General features: G+C 61.6%; 11 protein-coding genes across 11 annotated transcripts; 8 read left to right on the top strand and 3 right to left on the bottom strand.

The window, feature by feature from the left end:
- Nucleotides 1-546: 546 nt before the first annotated feature.
- On the top strand, nt 547-1,776 carry SPSK_01780 (Cip2; the record flags this gene model as incomplete). The annotated part of the gene is made up of 1 exon (XM_016728683.1): nt 547-1,776. One exon carries the CDS (start codon nt 547-549, stop codon nt 1,774-1,776), a length of 1,230 nt encoding a protein of 409 aa, XP_016589912.1.
- Nucleotides 1,777-2,254: 478 nt separating this feature from the next.
- On the top strand, nt 2,255-6,672 carry SPSK_01374 (uncharacterized protein; the record flags this gene model as incomplete). Its single annotated transcript, XM_016728289.1, has 2 exons — nt 2,255-3,655; nt 3,871-6,672. The coding sequence occupies 2 exons, from the start codon at nt 2,255-2,257 to the stop codon at nt 6,670-6,672; spliced, it is 4,203 nt and encodes a 1,400-aa protein (XP_016589911.1).
- A 670-nt stretch (nt 6,673-7,342) lies between these two features.
- SPSK_01725 (diaminopropionate ammonia-lyase) lies at nt 7,343-8,761 on the bottom strand (the record flags this gene model as incomplete). Its single annotated transcript, XM_016728631.1, has 1 exon — nt 7,343-8,761. One exon carries the CDS (start codon nt 8,759-8,761, stop codon nt 7,343-7,345), a length of 1,419 nt encoding a protein of 472 aa, XP_016589910.1.
- A 1,242-nt stretch (nt 8,762-10,003) lies between these two features.
- SPSK_01750 (uncharacterized protein) lies at nt 10,004-11,323 on the top strand (the record flags this gene model as incomplete). The annotated part of the gene is made up of 1 exon (XM_016728656.1): nt 10,004-11,323. The coding sequence occupies one exon, from the start codon at nt 10,004-10,006 to the stop codon at nt 11,321-11,323; it is 1,320 nt and encodes a 439-aa protein (XP_016589909.1).
- Nucleotides 11,324-11,971: 648 nt separating this feature from the next.
- On the top strand, nt 11,972-12,537 carry SPSK_01992 (U5 snRNP protein, DIM1 family; the record flags this gene model as incomplete). Its single annotated transcript, XM_016728890.1, has 2 exons — nt 11,972-12,209; nt 12,323-12,537. 2 exons carry the CDS (start codon nt 11,972-11,974, stop codon nt 12,535-12,537), a joined length of 453 nt encoding a protein of 150 aa, XP_016589908.1.
- A 745-nt stretch (nt 12,538-13,282) lies between these two features.
- SPSK_02024 (small nuclear ribonucleoprotein G) lies at nt 13,283-13,750 on the bottom strand (the record flags this gene model as incomplete). The annotated part of the gene is made up of 4 exons (XM_016728922.1): nt 13,283-13,366; nt 13,439-13,513; nt 13,573-13,650; nt 13,721-13,750. The coding sequence occupies 4 exons, from the start codon at nt 13,748-13,750 to the stop codon at nt 13,283-13,285; spliced, it is 267 nt and encodes an 88-aa protein (XP_016589907.1).
- Nucleotides 13,751-14,041: 291 nt separating this feature from the next.
- On the top strand, nt 14,042-15,949 carry SPSK_01571 (uncharacterized protein; the record flags this gene model as incomplete). The annotated part of the gene is made up of 1 exon (XM_016728480.1): nt 14,042-15,949. One exon carries the CDS (start codon nt 14,042-14,044, stop codon nt 15,947-15,949), a length of 1,908 nt encoding a protein of 635 aa, XP_016589906.1.
- A 332-nt stretch (nt 15,950-16,281) lies between these two features.
- Nucleotides 16,282-17,600, bottom strand: SPSK_01751 (uncharacterized protein; the record flags this gene model as incomplete). Its single annotated transcript, XM_016728657.1, has 2 exons — nt 16,282-16,968; nt 17,028-17,600. The coding sequence occupies 2 exons, from the start codon at nt 17,598-17,600 to the stop codon at nt 16,282-16,284; spliced, it is 1,260 nt and encodes a 419-aa protein (XP_016589905.1).
- An 801-nt stretch (nt 17,601-18,401) lies between these two features.
- Nucleotides 18,402-19,712, top strand: SPSK_01756 (uncharacterized protein; the record flags this gene model as incomplete). The annotated part of the gene is made up of 1 exon (XM_016728662.1): nt 18,402-19,712. The coding sequence occupies one exon, from the start codon at nt 18,402-18,404 to the stop codon at nt 19,710-19,712; it is 1,311 nt and encodes a 436-aa protein (XP_016589904.1).
- A 563-nt stretch (nt 19,713-20,275) lies between these two features.
- SPSK_02091 (uncharacterized protein) lies at nt 20,276-20,539 on the top strand (the record flags this gene model as incomplete). The annotated part of the gene is made up of 1 exon (XM_016728984.1): nt 20,276-20,539. One exon carries the CDS (start codon nt 20,276-20,278, stop codon nt 20,537-20,539), a length of 264 nt encoding a protein of 87 aa, XP_016589903.1.
- A 230-nt stretch (nt 20,540-20,769) lies between these two features.
- On the top strand, nt 20,770-23,451 carry SPSK_01456 (beta-mannosidase; the record flags this gene model as incomplete). The annotated part of the gene is made up of 1 exon (XM_016728369.1): nt 20,770-23,451. One exon carries the CDS (start codon nt 20,770-20,772, stop codon nt 23,449-23,451), a length of 2,682 nt encoding a protein of 893 aa, XP_016589902.1.
- Nucleotides 23,452-23,660: the final 209 nt, after the last annotated feature.

Below are 23,660 nucleotides of genomic sequence, written 5' to 3'. Positions count from 1 at the left end.
AATCTACGCTGATGGCTGGGCATTTTTATCGTGTCATGAAATTTAGTTGATACACGTCCAAGTCACCCGATTTCAAGTTGCATAGGACTATGTGCTAGCCTTTCCCGAGAAATAGGAATGTCCGGGTATTGTCCAAGGCTGTGAGCGTGGCCAAGGTCGGCAGAAGCAAGCCGACGTATCTGCTTTAACCGTAAAGAGAGGAGAGCATATGACACGGAATATTACCAAATGCTGCCTTCTGGCACAACGAAATTGTAACGTAAGGAACACAACGAGGGCACTTATGACGAGTATTTGCTTACACAGTGGCTTGTCCTAATTCGTGGGAAATCAACAGTCATGGGCGAACGGCGGAGGAGGAAAGAACATGGAGAAAAAGAATAAAAAGAATGGAAAAGAGATAAAAGAATACGAAGAATGCAGAAAAAACAAAAAAAAAGGGTACAAAACACACTTCACTTCTCATGTAACACCCTCATCGTCTCTACGTCTACGTGTCGTCTGCGCATATTGTCGTCGTTGTAGTTGTATCGCATGTCCGCCATCATGCCGTCTTGCCGCCTTGCCGTGCTTGCCCTGCTGTTGGCTGGTGTGGCACGCGCCGACGTCGTCTGTGCGCCCATCCCTTCACCGTTTCCCACCTACCAACAACTCCCGGACCAGCCTACGCTGCCCGACCCATTCTTGCCGCTGGCATACACCACCATCGACAGCGAGGGCTTCTCGTTGCCGGACGTCCTCGGCGGCAAGGGTCGGCACCGCGTCCAAACGCCCGAGGAGTGGTACAAGTGCCGCCAGCCCGAGATTTTGCAGCTGCTCCAGCACTACCAGTACGGCGTCTACCCGGACCACGCGCAGGAAACCGTGACGGCCACGCGGTCGGGCACGACGGTCCGTATTTCGGTGACGGCCGGTGGCAAGACGGGCCAGTTCAAGGCCACGCTCGCGCTTCCGACGGGCGCCGCCTCGTCCAAGCCGGCCCCGGTCATCATCAACATCGGCGGCATGCAGAGCGCGCCGTACCTGGCGGCCGGCATTGCCGTCGTCGGCTTCGACTACACGAGCGTCGCGGCCGACAGCAGCAGCCAGACGGGCGCCTTCTGGGACGTCTACAAGGGCCGCGACATTGGCGTCCTGACGGCCTGGGCGTGGGGGTTCCACCGCACGCTGGACGCGCTGAACCAGACGGTGCCGGAAATCGACCCGACGCGCGTCGGCGTCACGGGCTGCTCGCGTCTCGGCAAAGGCGCCCTGGCCGCGGGCCTCTTGGACACCCGCATCACGCTCACGATGCCCATGTCCTCGGGCGTCCAGGGCATGGGGCCCTACCGCTACCACGCCATGAGCGGCCAGGACGAGACGCTCGAGAACAGCAAGGCCGGCGCCGGCTGGTGGAGCGACGCGGCGCTGGGCACATTTGTCCACCACGCCGAAAACCTGCCCTACGACGCCCACACCATCGGCGCGGCCCTGGCGCCGCGCGCGCTCGTCATCGACCAGGGCACGGGCGACCAGTTCACCAACAGCAAGGCCACGGCAGTTGTCGTCTACCCGGCCGCCAAGGCGGTGTACGACTGGCTGGGCGTCGGCGACAGGATCGGCATGAGCGTGCGCAGCGGCGGGCACTGCGACATGAGCGGGTTCACGGCCGTGCTGCCGTTTGTCAAGACGATTTTCTTCAACGCGACGCCGACGCACGACTACAATAATCTGGGAATGTACGGGTCGCCGATGACGAGGACCTTTCCGTGGGCGACGGCCATTCCGAAAGTGTAGACGAGCAGGCGGGCCGGTGGCAAGGCTCTAAGAAAGCCGAAAGACAAAACAAAGCGGAGGCTGAGGGATGCGGTGTTGGGATGGTCAGCTATTTGAACAAGTCGTTTTGATCATGAGATGTATCGCGCGTGTCGATGCAAAGTAGGCGGTGTAAATAGTGGCACAACACCACAATCTTGCATATTCACACGCTCGTCCCTAGGGTTGACAAGGACCTAAGTCTAGCACACCTCCGCGCCTCCCGGCGCTAAGCGCCCTAAGAATACACGCCGTAGTGTTTTGCCCGCCCACTAAACGTCCTGCCGCGTCCCCAAACCTACTAAAGCTCCCTGATCGGGCCCGCTCCATTGCTCTTTCCCATTCGCGCTAGCCCCTATTTGTCCAGGCCGCGGCTGCCCACTGCCTTCTGTCCTCCTTACATCACTTTCCGACGACGGCATCGTCACTCCAACGTCACCCATCACCAACCACGTCCACCATGGACTTTTCCACCCTCTCGACACACGTTCTGCGTGCCGAGCTCGAGCGCCGCCATGGCGGCGGCAGCAGTGCCGACAGCGATGCACCGCGGCCCGAGTGCGGCTCGGGCAAGCGCGGTAACTACGAGACGGGTCTGCACGTCTTTGCCCTCTTTCTGATTCTCGCCATCAGCGTCCTCTCGTGCGGCTTCCCCCTGTTCAGCCGGCGCGCCAGCGGCATGCGCCCGTCCAACGTCGTCTTCCTGTCGCAGCACTTTGGCACCGGCGTCCTCATCGCCACCGCCTTTGTGCACCTCCTGCCGACCGCCTTCGTCTCCCTCACCGACCCCTGCCTGCCGCCCTTTTTCAGCCAGGGCTACACGCCCCTCGCGGGCCTCATCGCCATGGTCTTTGCCATTGGCGTCGTCGGGCTCGAGTCGTACCTGACCACGCGCGGCGCCGGCCACGCGCACTCGCACGCGCACATGTGGGAGGAAGTCGACACCGAGGACAACGACGAACACCAGCGGCCCTCGGGCCAACGCGCCCGCAGCTCGTCGACAACAACGGTCGGGACCGGCCTGGCTGCGCGCCGCGGCACGAGCTACCGGCCCGACAACATTGCCTTGAACGACGTCGCGGCGAGCGAGGGCGAGGGCCTGATGGCGGGCGCGTCGCCCCTGCCCGAGTCGTCGCCTGTGCCGCCTGTCAACGGCAACGGCAGTGGAAATGGACACGGACATGGACATGGAAACGGAATGGGAAACGGCTATCAGAAGACGAAGCGCTCAGACGACAGCCGGGATGGCGCCGGCAGCGACGACGGCGAAGACGGGTCGCTCGACCTCGCCCTGCACCTCGACGAGCTCGACCCGGCCACCACCACGGCCAGCCACGGCCCGAACCAAGGCGAAGGCATCGCGCCCCACCGCCCCGACGCCGAGGAACAGAAGCGGCTCATGCTGCAGTGCATGCTCTTGGAGGCCGGCATCCTGTTCCACAGCGTCTTCATCGGCATGGCCCTCAGCGTCGCCACGGGCCCCGCCTTTGTCGTTTTTTTGGTCGCCATCGCCTTCCACCAGTGCTTCGAGGGCCTGGCCCTCGGCAGCCGCATCGCCGCCATCCACTTCCCCCGCGCCTCCTACCGGCCCTGGCTCATGGTCCTGGCCTACGGCGGCACGACGCCCCTGGGCCAGGCCATTGGCCTCGTCGTGCACAACCTCTACGACCCCATGAGCCAGACGGGCCTGCTCATGGTCGGCATCATGAACGCCATCTCGAGCGGCCTGTTGCTGTTTGCCGGCCTCGTGCAGCTGCTGGCCGAGGACTTTTTGACGGAAAAGAGCTACACGACGCTGCACGGCCGCCGGCGGACGCAGGCGTTCGTGTCGGTCGTGGCCGGCGCCACGCTGATGGCTCTCGTAGGGGCGTTTGCATGAGGGTGGCAGTATGCTGTATGCTGTATGCTGTATGCTGTATGCTGTATTGTTGTTTGTTATAGTTGCCTTTCGTTCCATGCTCACATGGTCGCATCCACGACGGCGTTTGGTGCAAGTGCTGCGTGATTTCTTTTTTTATCTGTTCTTGTTCACGTTTTGTCTTGTTTTTATATTCAAATCCGGTTCAAAAGCAATAGACTGCTGTATACACTCGTTTTTGTATTCTTTTTTTGACCTCGTTTCTCCTTCTCGCGCTGTTCTCTTCGTTTGTCTTCCGCCCTCTCTGCCTGCTACGCACCCTCACCCTCGCATCCTCGCTCGCACTACTCTGCCGCAAATGTCATCGCGTTCCAGCCATACGCCCTCTGCAGCCGCTTCCCAATCCACCGCACGTCCGCCGGCGCCAATTTCGGGGGAGCGTCGCTGTCGGCCGACACAGGCGCCCTGAAGAGGCTGGGCCGCGGCGTCGTCGACTTGTTCTTGTCGGCGCCCCGGCGCCCGGCGCCTTTGGCCGTCGCCACAATGGCCGCCATCTTCGCCACCGGACCCGGCACAAACAGCCACGCGGACCCGTACAGCCGCTCGGCCGTGAACCCAGCCGTTTGGAGGGCGTGTACCACATCCGGCCACGTGAGCGTAGCAGGCGTCGCGGTGCTGCCCTTGCCATCGGAGGGCGGGAAGAGGGCGCGGAAGACGCGCGCCGCGCGCCGGTCGACCAGACGGCGGTCCACGCCGGACCCCGACCCCGACCCAGATCCAAACAAGGCCTTGTCGTACTTGTCGTCCTCGCGCGTCAGCATGTCGCGGAGCCGCGGCGTCAGGGCCTTGTTGGCGTCGAGCGTCTGGTAGACGGTGGCCCAGAAAATGGCGAGCTCGCCGGCATCCTTGTCGGTGGTGGTGGCGGCCGCGTCGCGGCCCACAAACGACGGCGCGGCGACGTCCAGCCCGTGCTCGAGCAGCGCCCGCAGGTGGCCCATGGACATGTGGAAGTCCATGACGAGAATGTCGCGCACCTCCGTGTCCTGCTGCACGGTCTGGTCGTACGCGGCCGCCCACGGCTGAAACGCGTCCAGCAGCAGCGTGCAGCGCGCATACAGCGCGACGGTGGCCACCTGGTCCGCCGTCCAGGCCGACAGCAGCCCCGTGGCGCGCGACGCGGCCTCGAGCTCGTCGAGCAGCGTCTGGCGGCCAAACAGCTGCCGCGTCGCGTCGTCCTGGAGACCCGTCAGCGACCAGAGGGCCGCGGCGACGGGCTGGCCGCTGTCGCGGCCGGCGGTGGCGGCATGGCCGTCGCTTTCGTCGCCGACCAGGGGCGGGGCGTCCGCGCCCTCGGCGGCCACCACGTGCGTCTTGCCGTCGTCCGTCTCCGCGTCCCGCTCCAGGCGGTAGTGCTGCCGCACCGCCGGCGCCGAAAAGGCGCCCGTCTGCAGCAGGCCGACGGGCTCGTTCTCGAAGCTGCGGATGTGGTAGTAGAGGGCGTAAAAGGACAACAAGACGTCGCGCGGCAGCCGGCCGGCATCGGGCCCCGCCTGCGCCGCGGCCACCGCCGCGGCGTGCTTCTCCATCTGCTGTGCCAGCAGATGCACCTTGCTGTACACCAGGTTCCACGTTTCGGCCTGCTCCAGCGCGCGGCGCAGACAGGCGTCGACGACCGTGAGCGACACCGTCTCCGTCTCCGACTCGGCGGGCGCCACGCCGTCGGTCGTCGTCAGGCGCTCTTTGCGGTGCAGCGCCCAGTCCCGCAGCGTCGCCCGCAGGTACGCCGGGTCGGTGCGCAGCGCCCACACGTGGTCCTCGGCCTCCCAGACCTTGGCATTCGTCATGTCCAGCAAGGCCTGCAAGTGCTGGGTGTCGAGCGACGTCGGCGGCACGCGGTAGGGCGTCTCGAGGGACCGCAGGGGCTGGTCGACGTACGCGGGCGTGTCGAGGACGGACGTTTCTGTGGACGGTTCGGTGTGTCCGTTCTTTCCATTCGACGCTGTGTCGTTGGCCTTGTCCTTGTCCTCCTCCTTCTTCTTTTCCGAGACCTCGCCGTTGCCGTCCGCCGCGGCGCCCAGGATGGCCCGCACCGCAAGCACCAGAAATCGGTAGAGCCGCGCCTGGACGGTCAAGATCCACAGGCCCTCGCCCGGGTGCGTCCCGCGCGTGGCAAACGAGTCGCTGCCGGGCGCCTCCGTCTGGTCGGCCGTCAGCGCCTCCAGCTCGGCCCACGTGTACAGCTGGCCATACGTCGCCGGCGACGTGCGCCCGGCGAACAGCATCGAGTACTGGTTGAGGTACCGCGGCAGCAGCGCCAGGCAGGCCTTGCCCAGCCGCGTGGTGGCCAGGTCGGCGGCGGCAAACGCCTCGGGCGGCGCGGCGGCGCGCGACGTGGCCAGCAGCCAGAGCGCACGGGTGCTCGACGGCCGCAGCGCCAGGTCCTGCAGCGACAGGTGCGGCCACAGAAAGGCGGCGCGGTCGTCGGCCGTCCAGTCGAGCAGCGTGACCAAGTTTTCGGGCGCCGCAAAGGAGCTGCTGCCGCCACCAGCACTACCACCAGTACTGCTGTCCTTGAGCTGCTGGCCCTTTTCGCGCTCGCGGCGGCGCCAGGCGACGAGATCGGGGCGGTGCGGGAGCGGGAGCGCGGTGGGTGTGCCGTTGCCGTCGTCATCGTCGTCGACGGACGACACGGCCGCCGCCGCCATCGTCCACGCCTCTTGTATCAGGTCCCGCCGCTTGCGCTTCTTCAGACTCTTCCAGCGGTCATGGAGGAGAGACTCGTGGGGCGTCACCAGCGCCTTGAGGGCGCCCCAGTCCTGGAAGATGGCGTCCGCCAAGGGCCGCGCCTGGGCGACCACCTCGCTGGGGCGAATAAACGAGGGCAAGGGAAGTCCGCCGGCTTTCCCAATGTTGAGACGGTCAAAGAGGGCCCGTTCCTCGTCGGTGAAGTCGCTTGGTTCTGTCATTGTGGGGGGGTCAGGGTGAATTCAAGTTGTATCGAGACAGAGATGGAGTGTTGATGTGGTCGTAGTGAATGAGGAAGTAGCCGAAGAAAGTAAAAAATAAGAAATATAAATAACGACACAGGAAAGAAACGCAATGAAAGGCCGTGCACGTGTCAGCAGTACGTGGCCGGAGCAGATGCAAAATGCAGAACGTGGAATACGAAATGCAACGCAGAACGCATCTACAGAAAAGGAACCAAAAAGCATCGTCACCCTTGACACAAAACTCAACGTCTGAACACTTGGTCAGTTATCACGTGGATCACGGCTCGTCTCGTCTTTCCTTTTTTATTTCCTTTTCCTCTTATTCCTCTTTTGTCTTCCTCGTTCTCCTTCCGCGTTGCCTTCTCCGTTTCCTGGGATAATGTCGTAGTAAAACACGGCTCATCTGCAGTCGCCCCCTTCTTCCAGCATTTGCAGGGGTAAACGGCTATTCTTGCATTTTCTCCGCATCACGTCGACAAGTCGACAGGGGACGGAAACACGGCGATCCAAGCTCCGTTGCGATTTGCTCGCAAGGCGATCCAAGCACCATGGCCTTGGTTCTTGGGCCATTGCGCTCAGGCCATATTTATTTTATTTTATTTTTAGTTTTTTTTCTACTTGTTGTCCTCGCTTCGCTCGCAATGGATGGATCACCATAACCACCCCCCCCCCCCCGGCAGGTCAGTATCGCCCGCTTCACTCACACAAATGGCACGGCATACTCCCTCGCGCCCTCGGTGCAAATCAAGACCACCACCGAATCCTGCTGCACCTTGACAACGTCCCTTGCTTCGGAGCAAATCTTGCGCAGACCAGCCAGCGTCGCCGCACCACACGGCCCTGCGGCCACGCCCTTTGCGCCCCCCGCCTCGCTCTCGCTCGTCTTTTGATCGGTGCCGCCCATTGGCTCGTCGCCGTCTGCGTCCGCGCCCGCATCCGCGCCCGCGCTCACGCTCGCGCCCACGACACTGCTGTCGGCGTTGAGCAGCTGCTGGACGGCCACGTGGGCCTGGCGGTCGGAGATGGCGACCGAGTAGTCGACGCCGGCATGGAGGATGGGCCAGGCGTTGCGCGACAGGGTGCCGCAGTTCAGGCCGCACATAATGGTGTCGGCGGTGGCGACGGTGACGCGGCGGCCGACGGCCTGCGAGGCGCGCAGGCAGGCGGCGGTGTCGGCCTCGACGGTGAGGACGGACGTGATGGGGGTGTCTTGGTCGGCGTGGTCGTCTGGGCTTTTGGCCGCGTCGTCCACGTCATTGGCCAGCGCCTCGGCCGACTCGATGCTCTCCTGCATGGCCTGGCCCGTGCCCACGGCGCCGCCGCGCCCGTGCGGCGCCTTGTAGTGCGCCGTCACCGCCTGGGCAATGGACCCCACGCCGACGGGCACGACGACGTGCGTCGCCGGCCGGCCGCCCGTGGCCTGCTGGACCTGCGCGTCCGCCTCGGCCAGCAGCGTGCTGTAGCCCTCGACGACCCACTGCGGCACGTCCTCGTAGTCCTCGAGGCCGACGTCCATCAGCAGCAGCATCGACGAGTCGCGGTCGGCCTCGGCGCGCACGAGCGTGACGCAGTCGTCGTAGGTGGCGCCCGGCACCACGCGCACGTCGGCGCCCTCGTGCGCCAGCAGCGCCTGCGTCGCCTGCGGCATGAACGCCGGCACGTACAGCCGGCACGACACGCCGCCGGTGTAGCGGGCCATGCGGGCCACGGCGCGCCCCCAGTTGCCCTCGGTGCACGACAGGATCTGCAGCGGCCGCAGCCCGTTCTCGCGGTTGTGGCGGTCGTTGTGAGCGCGCACGGCGGCGGCGAGCGCGTCGAGGGACACGGCGTCGGGGCCGGTGCTGGGCAGGCCGACCGCGCGGGCCAGCGCCTTGTAGACGGCCCACGACGCGCCCAGGATCTTGAACGACGGCAGGCCAAACCGGTTGGACTCGTCTTTCAGCAGAAGGTGCCCGACCCCCAGCTCCGCGGCCAGCGTCGGCAGGCTGTGCATGGGCGTGACGGCATAGTGCGGCAGCTGGCGGTGCAGGGCGGCGACGGCAGCGGTTTCGATGGGGGGGGTGTCGGGCATAGACACCACCTTGTCCTTGAAGTGGGCGGTGGTGGTGGGGTCGTTCATGGTCGCTGGTGTATGACGGCTGGGCCGGCGAGAGTCGTTGCAGCGGGGTCCAAACGTTGCGAGCCGGCCGCCCGGTCGTTTGTAGATAGAGGACAGGGGAGAGTCGAGACGAGCGGGTCTAGTCGAGCAAACAAGTCGTCGAGGGTCGTAGATTGTGTAGATTGCCGGCAGATTGTCGCCGTCGTCGTCTTGGTTCGTGCTTCGACGCTGGCCGCGGTGTAGGTTGTTTGGTCGCAGTCTGTCAGTCGATGTGTCAATACCAAGATTGAAAGTAGAAGCGGTATGGAATGACGTCGAATAATACAAACCAGGTCAGTGCATCAACACGAAGGGATCATGAAGCGAAAAGGCAGCGAAGCAGAGAAAAGAGAAAATGGCCTCGTCTGTCGTCCCAGTTTGGGGACGCCAATACAACACTATATAACTGAGAAGAGAGATGACGGCATTGGGCACATTGACGAGAACAACACTGGCGACGGCCTCGTGCATTGGATCGAGAACCAAAACCGAGATCGGGGGAACAACAAAAGCAGCGGGGAGACTTGCCAGAACAATTGCCAGAACGACAAGTCGCGGCGCTAAAGTGACGTCAAGCATCTCGGGAAAGGCCGCGCCCCGAATTGGGCAGGTGTGAGCCAGACACCCACTGTAAGTCGATTTGGCTGCCAGAAAACGCACCAGTGATGAAATGATAGGCATGCGGCTCCGTTCGAATACAAGTTTTGGCACCAAGGGAAATACGTCCAACGGGAACAAGGTCAAAATAGGGTCTCAGTTGGGCTGGGTGAAATGGGCAAAATACGGAAAATACAGAAAACATACAACAAATACAACGTGATAAGAAAAAATACAAAAACACGAGTTAGCTGAAAGGACTGAATGCTCCGAACGTCTCTCCTTTTCTCCATCCAATGGCCTAGACATGTCCATGGAAGAAGGCATTGTGCTCTTGTGCTCTTGTGTCATGGCGCCATGGTGGCGTCCTCGATGCTTGTTATTAATTCAACAATCAAATGCACATCAACAACATCGTTTTCCTTCTGCGTCTGACCTTCTTGTCCAAGTCTTCGCCCAGATGTAGGATCGCACCAATGGCTAGGCTGACTCGCTTACGGGGGAGCCTGGAGCTTAATCGCTTTGGGAAGTCGAGACGCGGCCACTGCATATGATTTGGGGGCAACATCGATTCCAGGCCTGCCACCAAATCGCGCCAAAGTTGCAACCGCAATATCCTCCGTCAAGATGGACGCAAAGGACGCAACAGACGCAAAGGGCGCAAAGGACGCAAAGGACGCAAAGGACAGCAAAGGGACTACTGCGGATCCGACGACGGGCCAGACAGATTACAAGGATGCCAAGGATGCCAAGAACACCACCTCCGCGGCCACCGCCGCGCGCATCGTAGCGGCAGCCGCTGAGCGCAACCGCCTTGTCCAACAAGTCGCCGCCACACAACACGCCAAAGCAACCCTCGGCCAGCTCGCGCCCCAGATTGCCGACCTCACGAACAAGGGCTACGATGCCTCGCAGCTCGTGGCGACGCTGATGGTCCAGCTGCGCGACCAGCGGGCCACGCTCGACAAGCACCAAAAGAGAGCGGGCAGCTCCGTGTCGAAGCTGTTCCATCGGAGCGATCCGAAGGCGCTCGCGGCCGAGGAAGATGCGTACTACGAGGCGGAGGCCTGGGCCGCCAAGGCCAAGGTCAAGCTGAGCCGCATCGACGCCGACTTGGACGCCCTGAAACAGCAGCGAGCCGACCTGCGCGCGCGGCACGACGAGCACACGGCCGCGCTCAATGCGCTGGACGAGCTGTACGCCGGCGTGTTCGACGGGCCGTCGCCGGACGTCGGGGAGGGCGACGAGGACGCGCTCGAGGGCGCCGTGCAGGCCGCGCAGGCCGTCTACGATGCCATCCAGGCCCGTATGACCTTTGCCCTGGCCGTCGCCGGCCACCTGAACGCGGCCCGCGGCAACGTCGTCGCCGCCTTGAACCACATCGCGGACGCCCTGAAGTACTCGCGGCAGGACATTACCGACTACCGCTACGTGCACTACGGCTCCGCCGCGTCGGCGGCCGCCGTCGTGAACGGCCCCTATTACGCGTCCCTCCAGGCCGACCGTCTCGAGCGCGACCGTCTCAAGCACGTGCCCGAATTTCTCGCCGAGGCGGAGCACCATCTCGCCCTCGCCAAGCAGATGGACCCGGCCCATCTGTCCCAGTTTCTGCTGCTGCCCCAGGTCAAGGTCGCCGGCCAGGGCCACAGCGTCGCCAACCTCCTCGACCAGGCCGTCAACTCGCCCCTGACCGACTACCTGTTCCACATGGAAATCAAGGACACCCAAGAGGATGTGCGTGCCTGCCTGGACGTCCTGGACCCAGAGGTCGAGCAGGCCGAGGCGCGCGTCGAGGCCATCCGCCAGGAGCGCGAGCCCGCCGAAGCCGCACTCCTCGACGGCCGGCGCCAGCTGCTCGACCTGCGGGTGGAGCTGTTTGAAAAGGTGCTGCGCGCGCGCGACGGCGAGAAAGAGGTGGAACCGCCAGCGTATGTGGGTAAAACATGATGATACGAGAGTTTTTTATCTGTTTTTTACATCTGTTTTTGGTATACTGTTATTTTTATTTTTTATTTTTAATTTCTATTTCTATTTTTTTTTAACAAAAAAAACTTATATATATAACAATAAATGTTGTTAATTTATGTTTTACGCAACGTCGTTTTTACGCCAAAGTCCACAAAAAACATGTAGAAATAGACATCCATTTGAACTAAACAGTAAAATTTACTTGCACATGCATTTTCTTCATGACTGCACCACTAAAGTCGCTTTAAGCATGTGTCAACGGAGATAAACGTCCGATGAGGGCCAGTCCAAGCTCAGTCGAGAACATAGCGCCTCACATCATGAGCGAACCAAATGGAGGACAAACGTACTTTCGCAATCAGGACCACATCATTCCTTACGTTCCGAATCAAAGGCGTCTTGTATAAAGAATACCGTCCAAAGTAAATGTGGCCCAAACAAGGTCACGTGCTCAGCCTTACTGATTACTCATCCGTCTGCCCCGCCAAAGTTCAGCCGCCTTGAAATTGACAGCCTTCTGCCTACGATCACGACGATCACTCATACACACCTTCACACGTTCACTCATTCACTCACACGCATCTGCACGGCGCGCTACCTTGTATACGTGCTGCGCTGCATCCCACTATGGCCGACTCCACCCCCAACGTCGCCGCGCTCCGGCCCATCGAACTCCAAAATGCCTGGCAGGTCGACCAGGCCATCGTCACCGAAACCGAGCGCGTCGTCATCATCCGCTTCGGCAAGCACACCGACCCAGACTGCATGGTCCAGGACAAGATCCTGTGCAGTATTACGCCCATCGTCATGAAGTTTGCCACCATCTACTGCTGCGACAACCAGCAGGTGCCCGACTTTAACAAAAGTATGTTTTTTTTTTTTTGTTCCTCGCTTCGCTCGCCTTCATGGTATTTCCTGTACTCGCTCTGCCTTTCCTGGCTTTGTCGTCACTCCTGAGGCCGCTCGCTAACCGTCTAGTGTACGAGCTCTACGACGCCTGCACCATGATGTTCTTCTGGCGCAACAAACACATGATGATTGATCTCGGCACCGGCAACAACAACAAAATCAACTTTGTCATTGAAGACAAGCAGGAACTCATCGACATCATCGAGGTCGTCTACCGCGGCGGCAAGAAGGGACGTGGTCTGGTCAATGCACCCAAAGACTACTCGACACGCCATCAGTACTAGGCCAGCGGCCGACACGCTGTCTTCTTGTCTCCCCAGTCTCTGGGACGACATGACTTTGATTTACGAGCGCGCGTTGCTTTTGCTTTTTACGTGACAAAGGACGGTCGGACGACTAGACATTCATGTCACACATGTTACAAAAGTATGACACTTCTCTTGAAATACACTTGGCCATCTGCTCTTTGACTCTGTTTGCTGAACATCTCCCAATGACTAGGCCGCTCGACTTGAGGATTGCCCGCAAGCGTTGAGCTGGGACCAGGTATGTAAAGACGTCTTGTAGAGCGTCCTATATGCGCGACGTGTCCTGTGATTGATAGCATTGTCGCTTCGTAGTCGTACTGTAGTCGTTCGTGTTGTCATTCACATGCCTGACGCGTGACCTGCCACGATTCCTCAATCTGCTTTTGACTATTGAATTTGGTCGCACCAACGCCGCCACAACGGTCTGCCGTTGTTATAATAAAAAAGCAAAAACGTGTACAAGATACCCATGATAGAAACATATGGCCGCAGGTAAAAAGTACCAAATACAAAAGAGCGAGACGGCGAAGCACAAGGAGAGGACAATCCGCCGTGCTTTTCTTTAGCCGTCTCTTTTTCAAACTGCAACCGCTCGAAGCACAATCGCGCAAGCGAGGACATCGTCGTTGGTTGCCCGTTGATGTTGCTGGCCTCGCAGAGGCTCGCCCGTCCGATCGCCGGTTTGTCGTTGTTTGCTGCCTCCTCCATCCGCGATCCTCGCTCACCGCTCCTGGTGCTGGCGTCTGTCGTCGCCGCCGATGCGCTCCAGCGCCTCCAGCATCACAATCGAGTTGCCACGGATGACCTAGGTAGTTAGCAAGAGGCCCTGCATTGCGCCAGGGGAGAGTGTGTCGGGCGAGTGTATCGTTGTACTCACCACCATGCCAATTTTGACCTTCTCACCACCGTCCTTTTCCTCCACGGCCTCGTCGAGGACAATGTTGAGAAAGACCTGTTTGGTTAGCGGGCGTTCTTGTCTTTTTCCCACTTCTGAAGCACGCAGGGACTCACATCGTAGCCGCGCAGCACGCCAATGACCTTGCGGCTGCCGTTGAGCTGGACAAACAACCGCTTGTCGAGGTACTGGTTCTGTTAGCAGCGAACACGACAACAGGCAACAAGCGGACGAGACACATCTGGATGCAGGGCAAAGGCCTACCTTCTTCAGTTCTGGCTGTGCGGGTGCCATCGTGGCGACTGTGTGGGTTGTTGTGGAACGGGGAGGTGGTCGTGTGAAAAGGAAGCAAGGTCGTGTCGTCAAAATGCGAAGCTCCAGAGCGCGACAGCAGTTTGTCGATAGCCTGCTGGCGCCAGGCTCTTCGGCTCGATTTTTTGGTGGGCAGCGGCACGCCACCACTGTGACGAATAGTCACGTGGCGATAAGATAACACCGCTGTCGCAAAGATGCCTGCGCAAAGAGGCAAAACACGACCTCTTTTCTCTTCCTCTTGTTGCTTTCCATCGACAACCACTTGGCACGATGAGTTTGTTCACGAAGCGCAAGGGACGGCGGATATCGACATTTGACGATGCGGACGAGCCGCAGGGGGGTGGTGCGCCAGCCGGCGATGGTGAGTGCAAGCTTCCACCTTCACTTTCTACAATGACGTCCTGCACGATCTTTGCGATTGCTGATGCGCGTTCAAGGCTGACCGACTCTCTTCTATTTGTGCCCATAGACCAATCCACCGAACCCGTCGTCCAGCCGATTCGTTTCGGCAAGCGACCTCTGAAACAGTCTGCCCTGCGCCGCAGCATCAACATTGCCGACTCCGAAGGCGGCCTTGGTGAACTCGGCGGCAGCGGCGACGACGAGACCAGCGGACCGACGACTGCTGACGAAGACGCGGCAAAGCCACCGACAAGTGGAACCGACGTTGGAAATACGAACGACGACGACGACGGCCCGGTGGTGGTCCGGCCTGCTCTTAGTCGGACTGGCTCACGTAAAAACCGGAAACGACTCTCGACAGCGTCCACCTCGTCTCGACTGTCCTTTGGCGGCATGGGAATGGGCGGTGGCGGCGACGACGACGATGGCGACGACAGCGGACCGGCCGTTGTCACGCCGAACAAGCGAGGCGCCGCCGGCACCGGCACGCCGTCACTGACCCAGCGGGTGCTCGAGACCAATGCCTTTCGCAAGTCGCTCTCGGGCCGCTTGCCGACACGGCACCGCGCCAACGACAGCGACGACGATGAGAAGTCGAACCGGCCTGATGCAGGCGACGACGACGACGGCCGCCCGCGCTACAGCCAGGCCTACCTCGATGAGCTGCAGAGCTCCACGCCCAACACCCCACAAAACCTGGCAGCGCAGCGGAATCGCCTTGGCGAGGGTGGGGACAACGACGAGGGCGACGTCATGGACCTTGATCCGTCTGAACTCGACGGCGCCATGGTCGTCGACGCGTCTGAGCTGGGACGACACGGCCTGTCTCCGGCGTCGTCGTCGGCCGTTGCCAGCATGGCGGCCCCGCCGCCCGTCGCGACCATGCTGACGGCCACGGAAATCCAGGAGCGCAAAGACCGCCGCGCGCGCCGCGCACTCGAGGGCGACGCCATGGCCGACGACGACGACGACGACGACGCGGAGGCCAGCGGCGACTACATTTCCTTGCTGACTGACGAGCAGAAGCGCAAGAAGCGAGAAAAGGAGAGGACGCGGCTTGTGCGCGAGGACGAGGATCTGGGCGAAGGCTTTGACGAGTTTGTCGAGGAGAAGGAAGCCCTCTCCATTGGCCGCAAGGCCCAGCGGGCGGCACGGCGCAAGCGCAAAGAAGACATGGCGGCGCTGATTAACGCGGCCGAGGCAGGTGGTGACGGCGACGGCGACGGCCAGGTAGCCAACGATGCGGCCGACGACTCGGACGTCGAGCGGCGGCTCGCCTACGACGCTGCGCAGACACGCGCCGGCATGGACGGCCTGCCGAAAACCAGGATGCGAACCGAGGACGACGGCCTCGAGCACGGCGTCCAGGGCACCGTGCCCATCCCGCGGATGCGGCCCCTGCCCGACCTGGCGACGTGCCTGGAGCAGATGCAGAGTGCCGTGGCGGCCCTCGAGGTGGACGCGGCCGAGAACCGGCGACGCCTGGCCGAGGTGGAGCAGGAAAAGGCCGAGATTGCAGCGCGCGAGGCAGAGGTTCAGGCGATCCTCGACGCGGCAGCGGCCAAGTACCAGACGGTGCTGGGCGGGAGCGCCGCGCCAGGGACGGCTGGTGTGGTGTCTTCGACTCCAGGCGCAGCAGGCACGGCTCTGGACATGACACAGTCGCCGCTGCGGGCCCTGCCACCCGGCCTTGCCGGTGATTTTCCCGTACAGCGCGGCCTGGAGAGCTTAGGAACGACACCCACACGGCGGCCGAATCCTGACGACGTGTTTTGAGAACGAGAAGGTTACGGACATTGTAATACTAGACAGCGAATACCATGTGCTTTTATTGTTTTCCTTCAGTCACAGAAGTGTAATTATATTTCATTTGTATACGAAATGACATGATGCCAACGCCTGAAATCAGTGCAAAAGACAAAAAAAAAATAACGATAGAAACCAATGAAAATGACGGTTGCCGAAATATGATGGGAGGTAATTGACATGGTGACAAATGAAAAACTCCCAGCAAAAGCAAGACTCTACAGCCTCTCGATGCAAACGAATCCCAACAAGGCTCGGGTACTATTACAGGGCTACAACTGACACACACCGGTTAACAGGCTCTACTTCGCCCGGCTGACGCCTGCGCCAATGACGCCCGGCAGCTTCTCCTCGCCCACGCTGAACAGCAGGCCAATCGCAAAGCTGACGGCGCCCACAATCGTCACCGTGAAACCGGTCAGCAGCCAGAACGGCACGCTGACGTCCTGCTTCTGGCACATGTTCCCGGCCCACTGCGTCGTGCTGAGGCCGCCGGGGCTGTCCGCAGGGCGGTTCAGCGTCTTGAAGCAGTGGCACACAAAGCAGCTGCCGACAGGGCTCTTGCTCGACGAGATCCCGCCGTCGTTGGCCGCGTATTTGTCGATGCACTTGCCGTGCTCGCTGCAGCTGTTGGTCTGCGCGACACAGGCGTTGAAAGACTGGAAGCAGCCGGGGATGGCCGCAAGGGGCGCCGCGGCGGCGACGAACTTGACGCCCTTGCCCTCCTCCTCCTTCACCTCCGTCTCCTCTTCCATGACAAACTCGGAGCCGGCGCTGCGGATGCGCAGCTCCGAGGCAGCCGGGCGGGCCTTGGGCGGCAGGAGGCGGGCGTTTGCGGGCTGCAGGCCCTTGCTGGAGGCCCACTGCTTCCACTGGGCGTAGCGGCTGGACTCGGGCAGCAGCAGGAGGGCGACGTCGGCGGCGCCGGACTCGACAAGCGTAACAATATCGGGGAGCGCGGCCACAAGGGCATCGACAATCGTTGCGTCCTACATGGTTAGAGAGGAACAAATTCGAAAAGTACTGGGGACGAGGAGAAAAGTCTCACCTTTTTCGCATCGTAGAGACCGACAAAGAGGCCGTGCCCCCAGACCGACGTTCCCGTGTGAGCCACAACGCCCACACTGGCCAGCTCGTCCACGAAGAAACGGGTGTTCGCCGCCTCGGACGGCGGGTCGGCGACCGTGAACGCCGGCTTGGCAAACGCGGTCGGCAGCGCGGCCTCGAGGGCGGCGACATGCTCGGGCTGGGCGCCCTGCACCACCAAAAGCATCTCGCCCGATACTGCTGCTGCTGCTGCGGATGACGCGTCCTCGGCAAACAGTGCAGGCCCTGCACGCGTCGCCTTGCTGCCAAACTGCTCAATCAGGCCGAGCGCGGCCTCGGGGTCAATGTCGCGCGGGAGGCTGTCGTAAAAGCTGCTGCCGTCGCTGGCCCCTAACCGCCGCAGCAGGATCTGGCGAACAATCTGGCGGGGCAGGTTGGGCGAGGTAGAGGAAGAGGAGGGCGAGGATGACGAAGATGGTGATGATCGAAGGAGGTAGACGGGCGCCGATGCAGCAGTGGCAGCGGCCGAGCTGGCCACGCAGGCCGCGACAGCCAAGCCGGCAAGCAACTTCATCGTGGCGGCGTCGACAGGAAGGGTGTGTGCGGTCGTGTGATGATGGTTGATTGCGCGGGATGATGGGCGACGGCAATGGGCAGTGAACGGAAAGGTGGACAGTCGTCAAGCAGGCCGTTATCGCGAAATGAAGCTGGAAGCTACGCCAGACAAAAGACGCAAGAGCGACCCAGCAAGGACGACAGGCTGCAGCTTAAAGGTGGATCATTATTCATCCGTCCGTTGCGATTGGAGCGGGAAGGTGCCCAGACGATACGAGGCCGTGCGAGGAGTCCTGTAGGTACGGTCTTATCCACTGTATTCGGCTCTGTGAACTGCCCTGGCCCGTCGGCGATAGTGGCTCAGTGGAATCTGGACCTTCCAACAGGGGTGGAGGCCTAGCCTGGCGAGCCCTGGGCTGGAGACTTTTGTTGTCGCTCTTGCCCTGAAAAGGCCATTTTTAGCTCATTCGGCGACAACGGGAAGGAGCAAAGGACGTCGTCTCGCGGCTCTCAGGCAGATTTCGTGACACTTCGTGACACTCTTTTTTTTCATCTTCCTTTCGTTTCTGCTCGACTACCCACGTCCTGACAACATACTTTATCGATACCCACCCTCATTTATCTGACTGCCGGCGGTGCCTGACAACTGCCGACAACCGTTTTCGTTCCAACTGTCTCTTGTCTCAGAAGGCATCGCATCATCACCGGAATCGCCTGGTGACGACACCCTCACAGCGTCGGGCCGCTGGCCACATCTCGGGATCGCCCTCTCCTCTACGTACATCGCACCGGACCACGGTACTCTCGCATATCTCACACCATGCTACGCTCATTATGGGCGTCCAGGGCGCCGCTCGCGTCCTGGCTGCCCCGACGACCACTGACTGCCGGCCTCTCGCGCGCTGCCGCCTCGCCAGCAGCAACGCCCTCCACATTTTACGTCCGGATCAAGTCCGGCCGTAGGTGGCGGAATGCGGCCATTGGCGCGGGCGTCATATACATGTGCTGGTCGGCCTACTTTACGCGTGTGGTCCTGCCGCCGTTTGCCGACATGATCGACGACGAGGACGCGCAGCCCATATTCTTTCCGCTGCCCTTTACGTTCCAGGTCGTGGAGTCGCGGCCGTACAAGGGCACGGACCCCGAGTGGCAGACATACATCCGCATCGCACGCGACCGCGAGCTGCTCTTGAAGATCCGCAACGACATGCTCGAGACGGTCCGCGCCGCGGCCGAAGCGAACCCGGTTCTGCGGCATCGCTGCGGCCATGGGATGACGGTGCGCAAGCACTGGCTCGACGTCGACTTTCCCTACCGCCCGCCACCCAAGATCACGCGCGACGGGCTGATGCTGACGGCCGACGGCCTGGACTACGTCACGGCCGAGGTGGACTCGGTCACCATGATGCGCATCTCGCGGGCGCTGTGGCCGGAGCCCGTGGCGCTGTCGGCGACGTCGTTTGTGACAACACTGGCCCGCCAGAACATGCAGAACGTGGCGCGCTTCTTTGGCTTTGGCGAGGAGCCAAAGACCAGCCCCAGCTCCAAATTTGCGATTCCCCCCCCCGAGGAGATGGCGCGGCTCACCGAGAAGCTGAAGCGGATATCCGACGACATCAACAGGGATGTGTCGCGGGCCAAGCGCGACGGGTTCGGGGAGGGCGACAAGGACCGCAAGGGCGATAAGGAGGACAAGGACCTCAAAGGAAATGGCCAGGCGGCGCCCGGCACGACACCTGGGCCCCTCACCAGCACGGGCTTTGACTCGCACTCGCCGCCTCTACGCCGGCCGCAGCCTGCCGGTCGGCCAGAGAAGCGGCCCGCCAACTGGGACGAGCTGTCCGACCTCCTCCGCGCCCGGGACATGATCCCCTTCCAGTCTGTGCGCGCCAGCATCGATGCCTCGTGGCGTGCGTTCCGCCAGAAACTGTCCGAGACGTGGCTGCCGCTGCGGCCACAGCCACCGGGCGGCAGCGTCGGCGTGTCCGGGCTCGTGGAGCTGCAGTCGCCGACGTCGCGCATTATGATTGCGGTGTCGGCGTACTGGGATCCCAAGACGCGCAAGTACGACACGCAGACGATGCACTTGAAACTGCGCAGCATCCGCCCGCTGCACCAGATGCCGCTGTAGTAGGCGGTGTCGAGCGTCCTACGACCGAGCATACCGTTCGGTGCCACGGCGAAGGATGTCATGAGTCGTTTTCTTTCATTTGTCTTTTTTGCCCCTTTTCTCGTCCACATTGCAGCCCTCATACTTTCCTATCCTCTCACTTCTTTTCGTGTGTACACTTATTCTCTGTGTGGAAGGCATCAGCGTTGGTTCGGCTTTACGTCTTTTTCTTTTGTTTTCATGGACATAGATTTCCCCTTCAGAAATACCACTATTTGTCAAAACTTGTCTAAACACTACCTGCTCGGCTTTGCCTCAGCACTTGTCGTATCGGCATTAATCATAACCATTGGATTGTGTAGAGTTGTGCACGGCTGCCTGGCCGCCCTCTTCTCTGAGACCCGTACTCTTCAGCCACCGACATTCAAGTAATTCCACAGCATCGCAACCCAGCTTGTCACAAGTTAACACAAAATCGTCGCATACCTTATCAAAGGTCTATCCATGCGTAGCCAAAAGGCGCGCCCACCAAATCGCGCCTTTGCACAGTCGCTAGTTTAGCCTAATGTGGGAAGCGGAGAGCGATGCTCCGCGCCTGCCTTCCGAAGTTTACACGACAGGAACACCAGCCAAAGCAAATACGGGGCCGCAACGACGAAGAACCAGGACGAGACCAAGCTCCTGCCCAGAACCCCACCATCCCCACACAGGGAAGAGCAACCGCCATCGCGCCCCATGCACCTTCCCACCGCTACCGGAACAACGACTGCCAATGCCGCCTCACGCCCGCCTTGTTGATCGCGCTTGCTGTTGTTGCGACTGGCGCGGCCGCGCCTTCCGTCGTTTGAGCTCTAACACAGTCGCTCGGTGGCGCCTCCCCCGAGGCGACGGTTTTGGTTAAGAATCAGCTGATTTGTATGGCCGCTTTTTGGGATCGTACATTGTACTGCTTTCGAGCTGCTTCGGAGGGGAAAGCTCTCACATCTACAAATATATGAAGTACACCACGTCCTTGCCGGCGGTGGCTGACCTGGCCTCGCAAACACCCATTGCGCACCATACACGACCTACCACCACGATGGCTTCCTCTCCCTCCCATCCCCGCGTTGTTGTCCCCGTCGACCAGGGCTGGTCGTTCAAGCAGGCGGACCAGGACGACACACATTGGCTGCCCGTGGGCCAGTTCCCGACCAATGTGCACCTCGACCTGCTAGCGCATGAGCGTATCCCGGACCCGTTTGTGGGCAAGAACGAGGAACTCGTGCAGTGGATTGGCGAGACGACATGGGTGTACAAGACGACGTTCGCCCTGGACAAGGCTGCGTCGTCGTCCGGAGGGAACAAGACAGTTCTCGCCTTTGACGGCCTCGACACATTTGCCACCGTGGTGCTGAACGGCAAGACCATCCTCGAGAGCGACAACATGTTTTTACCGTACCGCGTGGACGTGACCGACAGCGTGCGTGCCGATGGCCCCAACGACCTCGTAATCACCTTTGACAGCGCCTACCTCCGTGGGTGGGACCTGGTGGAGCAGCATCCGGACCACAAATGGGGCTGCTGGAACGGCGACAACTCGCGGCTGGCGGTCCGCAAGTCGCAGTACCACTGGGGCTGGGACTGGGGCCCGGTGCTGCTGACGTGCGGGCCGTGGCGGCCGATCCATGTGGAGGTGTACGACGCACGCCTGTCGGACCTGTCCTTTGACACGACGGTGGACGAGTCGCTGCGGTCGGCGACGGTCGCGGCCCGAGCGGAGGTCGAAGCCGGGTCGGTTGCCGGTACACGGGTGCGCTTCGACGTGTCGCTGGACGGCGTGGCTGTGGCGTCTGAGACGGTCGACGTGGCCGCCAAGGAGAAGAGCAGCGACGACGACAACGACAACACCGACGACACCCCCGACGGCATCGCTACGGCCACGTTCCTGATTAACAGCCCGGCATTGTGGTACCCAGCCCGCTACGGCAAGCAGCCGCTCTACACCGTTCGGGCCACGCTACTTGTCGGGGTCACCGAAGCAGACAAAGCTACCAAGAAGATTGGCCTGCGGCGCTCTCGCCTCGTGCAGCAGCCACTGGAGGGTCAGCCGGGCACCAGCTTCTTCTTCGAAGTCAACAACGTGCCCATCTTCTGCGGCGGCAGCGACTGGATCCCGGCGGACAACTTCGTGCCGCGCATCTCGGGGCAGCGCTACCACGACTGGGTCAAGCTGGCCGTGGACGGCCACCAGGCCATGATCCGCGTGTGGGGCGGCGGCATCTACGAGGAACAGGCCTTTTACGACGCTTGCGACGAGCTCGGCGTGCTCGTGTGGCAGGACTTTATGTTTGGCTGCGGCAACTACCCGGCGTGGCCGGCGCTGCGCGACTCGATCCGGCGCGAGGCGGCGGCCAACGTGCGCCTGCTGCGGCACCACCCCAGCATTGTCATTTGGGCGGGCAACAACGAGGACTACCAGTACCAGGAGAGCGAGGGCCTGACGTACGACTACGCCAACAAGGACGCCGAGAGCTGGCTCCAGACGGACTTCCCCGCGCGCTACATTTACGAAAAGATTCTGGCCGACGTGTGCCGCGCCCTGATCCCGGGCACGCCGTACCACTACGGCAGCCCGTGGGGCGGTGGCGTGGACACGCACGACCCGACGGTGGGCGACATCCACCAGTGGAACGTGTGGCACGGCACGCAGGAAAAGTACCAAAACTTTGACCGGCTCGTCGGCCGGTTCGTGTCCGAGTTTGGCATGGAGGCGTTTCCCAGCGTGCGCACCATTGACCAGTTCCTGCCCAACGGCCGCGACGACGCGGACCGCTACCCGCAGAGCGCGACCCTCGACTTCCACAACAAGGCCGACGGACACGAGCGGCGCATCGCGCTGTACCTTGTCGAAAACCTGCGGTACGCGCCGGACCCGCTCGAGCAGTTTGTGTACTGCACGCAGCTGATGCAGGCCGAGTGCCTGGCGTCGGCGTACCGGCTGTGGAAGCGGCAGTGGCAGGGGCCGGGGCGTGCGTACTGCGGCGGCGCGCTCGTGTGGCAGCTCAACGACTGCTGGCCCGTGACCAGCTGGAGCATCTGCGACTACTACCTGCGGCCCAAGCACGCCTACTTCACGGTGAAGCGGGAGATGGCGCCTGTCACCGTGGGCATGACGCGCAGGGAGCATGCGCACAGCAGGGCGGGCGGACACAGCCACTCGCGGATCGACATTGCGCGGCGCACACAAATCGAAATCTGGGGCTCCAACTTGACCCTCCACGACATTGACGGTGTCGACTGCGTGGTGCGCGCGTGGGATGTGGAGACGGGCAAGCTGACGTACGAGGGCACGGTGGCCGAGGGGATCGTGCTGAAGGCGAACCGGTCGACGGAGCTGGCGGCGCTGGACGTGCCGGGCGTCAAGGGCGACGAGGCGAAGACGGTCGTGGCGGCGTACTTGGAAGCATCGTCCAAGCAGATTGCTCGGTATGTCAACTGGCCGGAGCCGCTCAAGTACCTGCACCTGGCCAAGCCCGACTTGACGGTGGACGTGGTCACGTCGTCGGGCGACGCGGTTGTCGCCGTCGCCGTCCGCTCGGACGTGCCCGTCAAGGGCGTCGCTGTCGAGGTGCACGAGGACACGCCCAACGCCGAGGCGGACGCGGTGCGGTTCGACGACAACCTGGTGGACCTTGTGCCGGGCGAGACCGTGCAGCTGGGCGTGACGGGCGCGACGGCGTCTACACGGTTTACCACGAGATACTTGGGATTGAGCTCGTGAGGGGGAATATGTGGGTGGCCAAGGTTACGCAAACAACTTCATGGACGGTAGACGCTATGCAATACACTAGACTACGACAAACGGTACCAACAAGCTGCACACAACTGCATGCAACAAGCACCGGATTCTCATATATTCAATGGCCTGCAGTATACCGCAACAGCTGTCTGCAACACACCGTTACATATGCACACATGCACGTCGCTGTT

Source organism: Sporothrix schenckii, assembly GCF_000961545.1.
Source record: "Sporothrix schenckii 1099-18 chromosome Unknown Cont42, whole genome shotgun sequence".
Classification (NCBI taxonomy): Eukaryota; Fungi; Ascomycota; class Sordariomycetes; order Ophiostomatales; family Ophiostomataceae; genus Sporothrix; species Sporothrix schenckii.
This window is presented reverse-complemented; position numbering and strand designations above follow the sequence as displayed.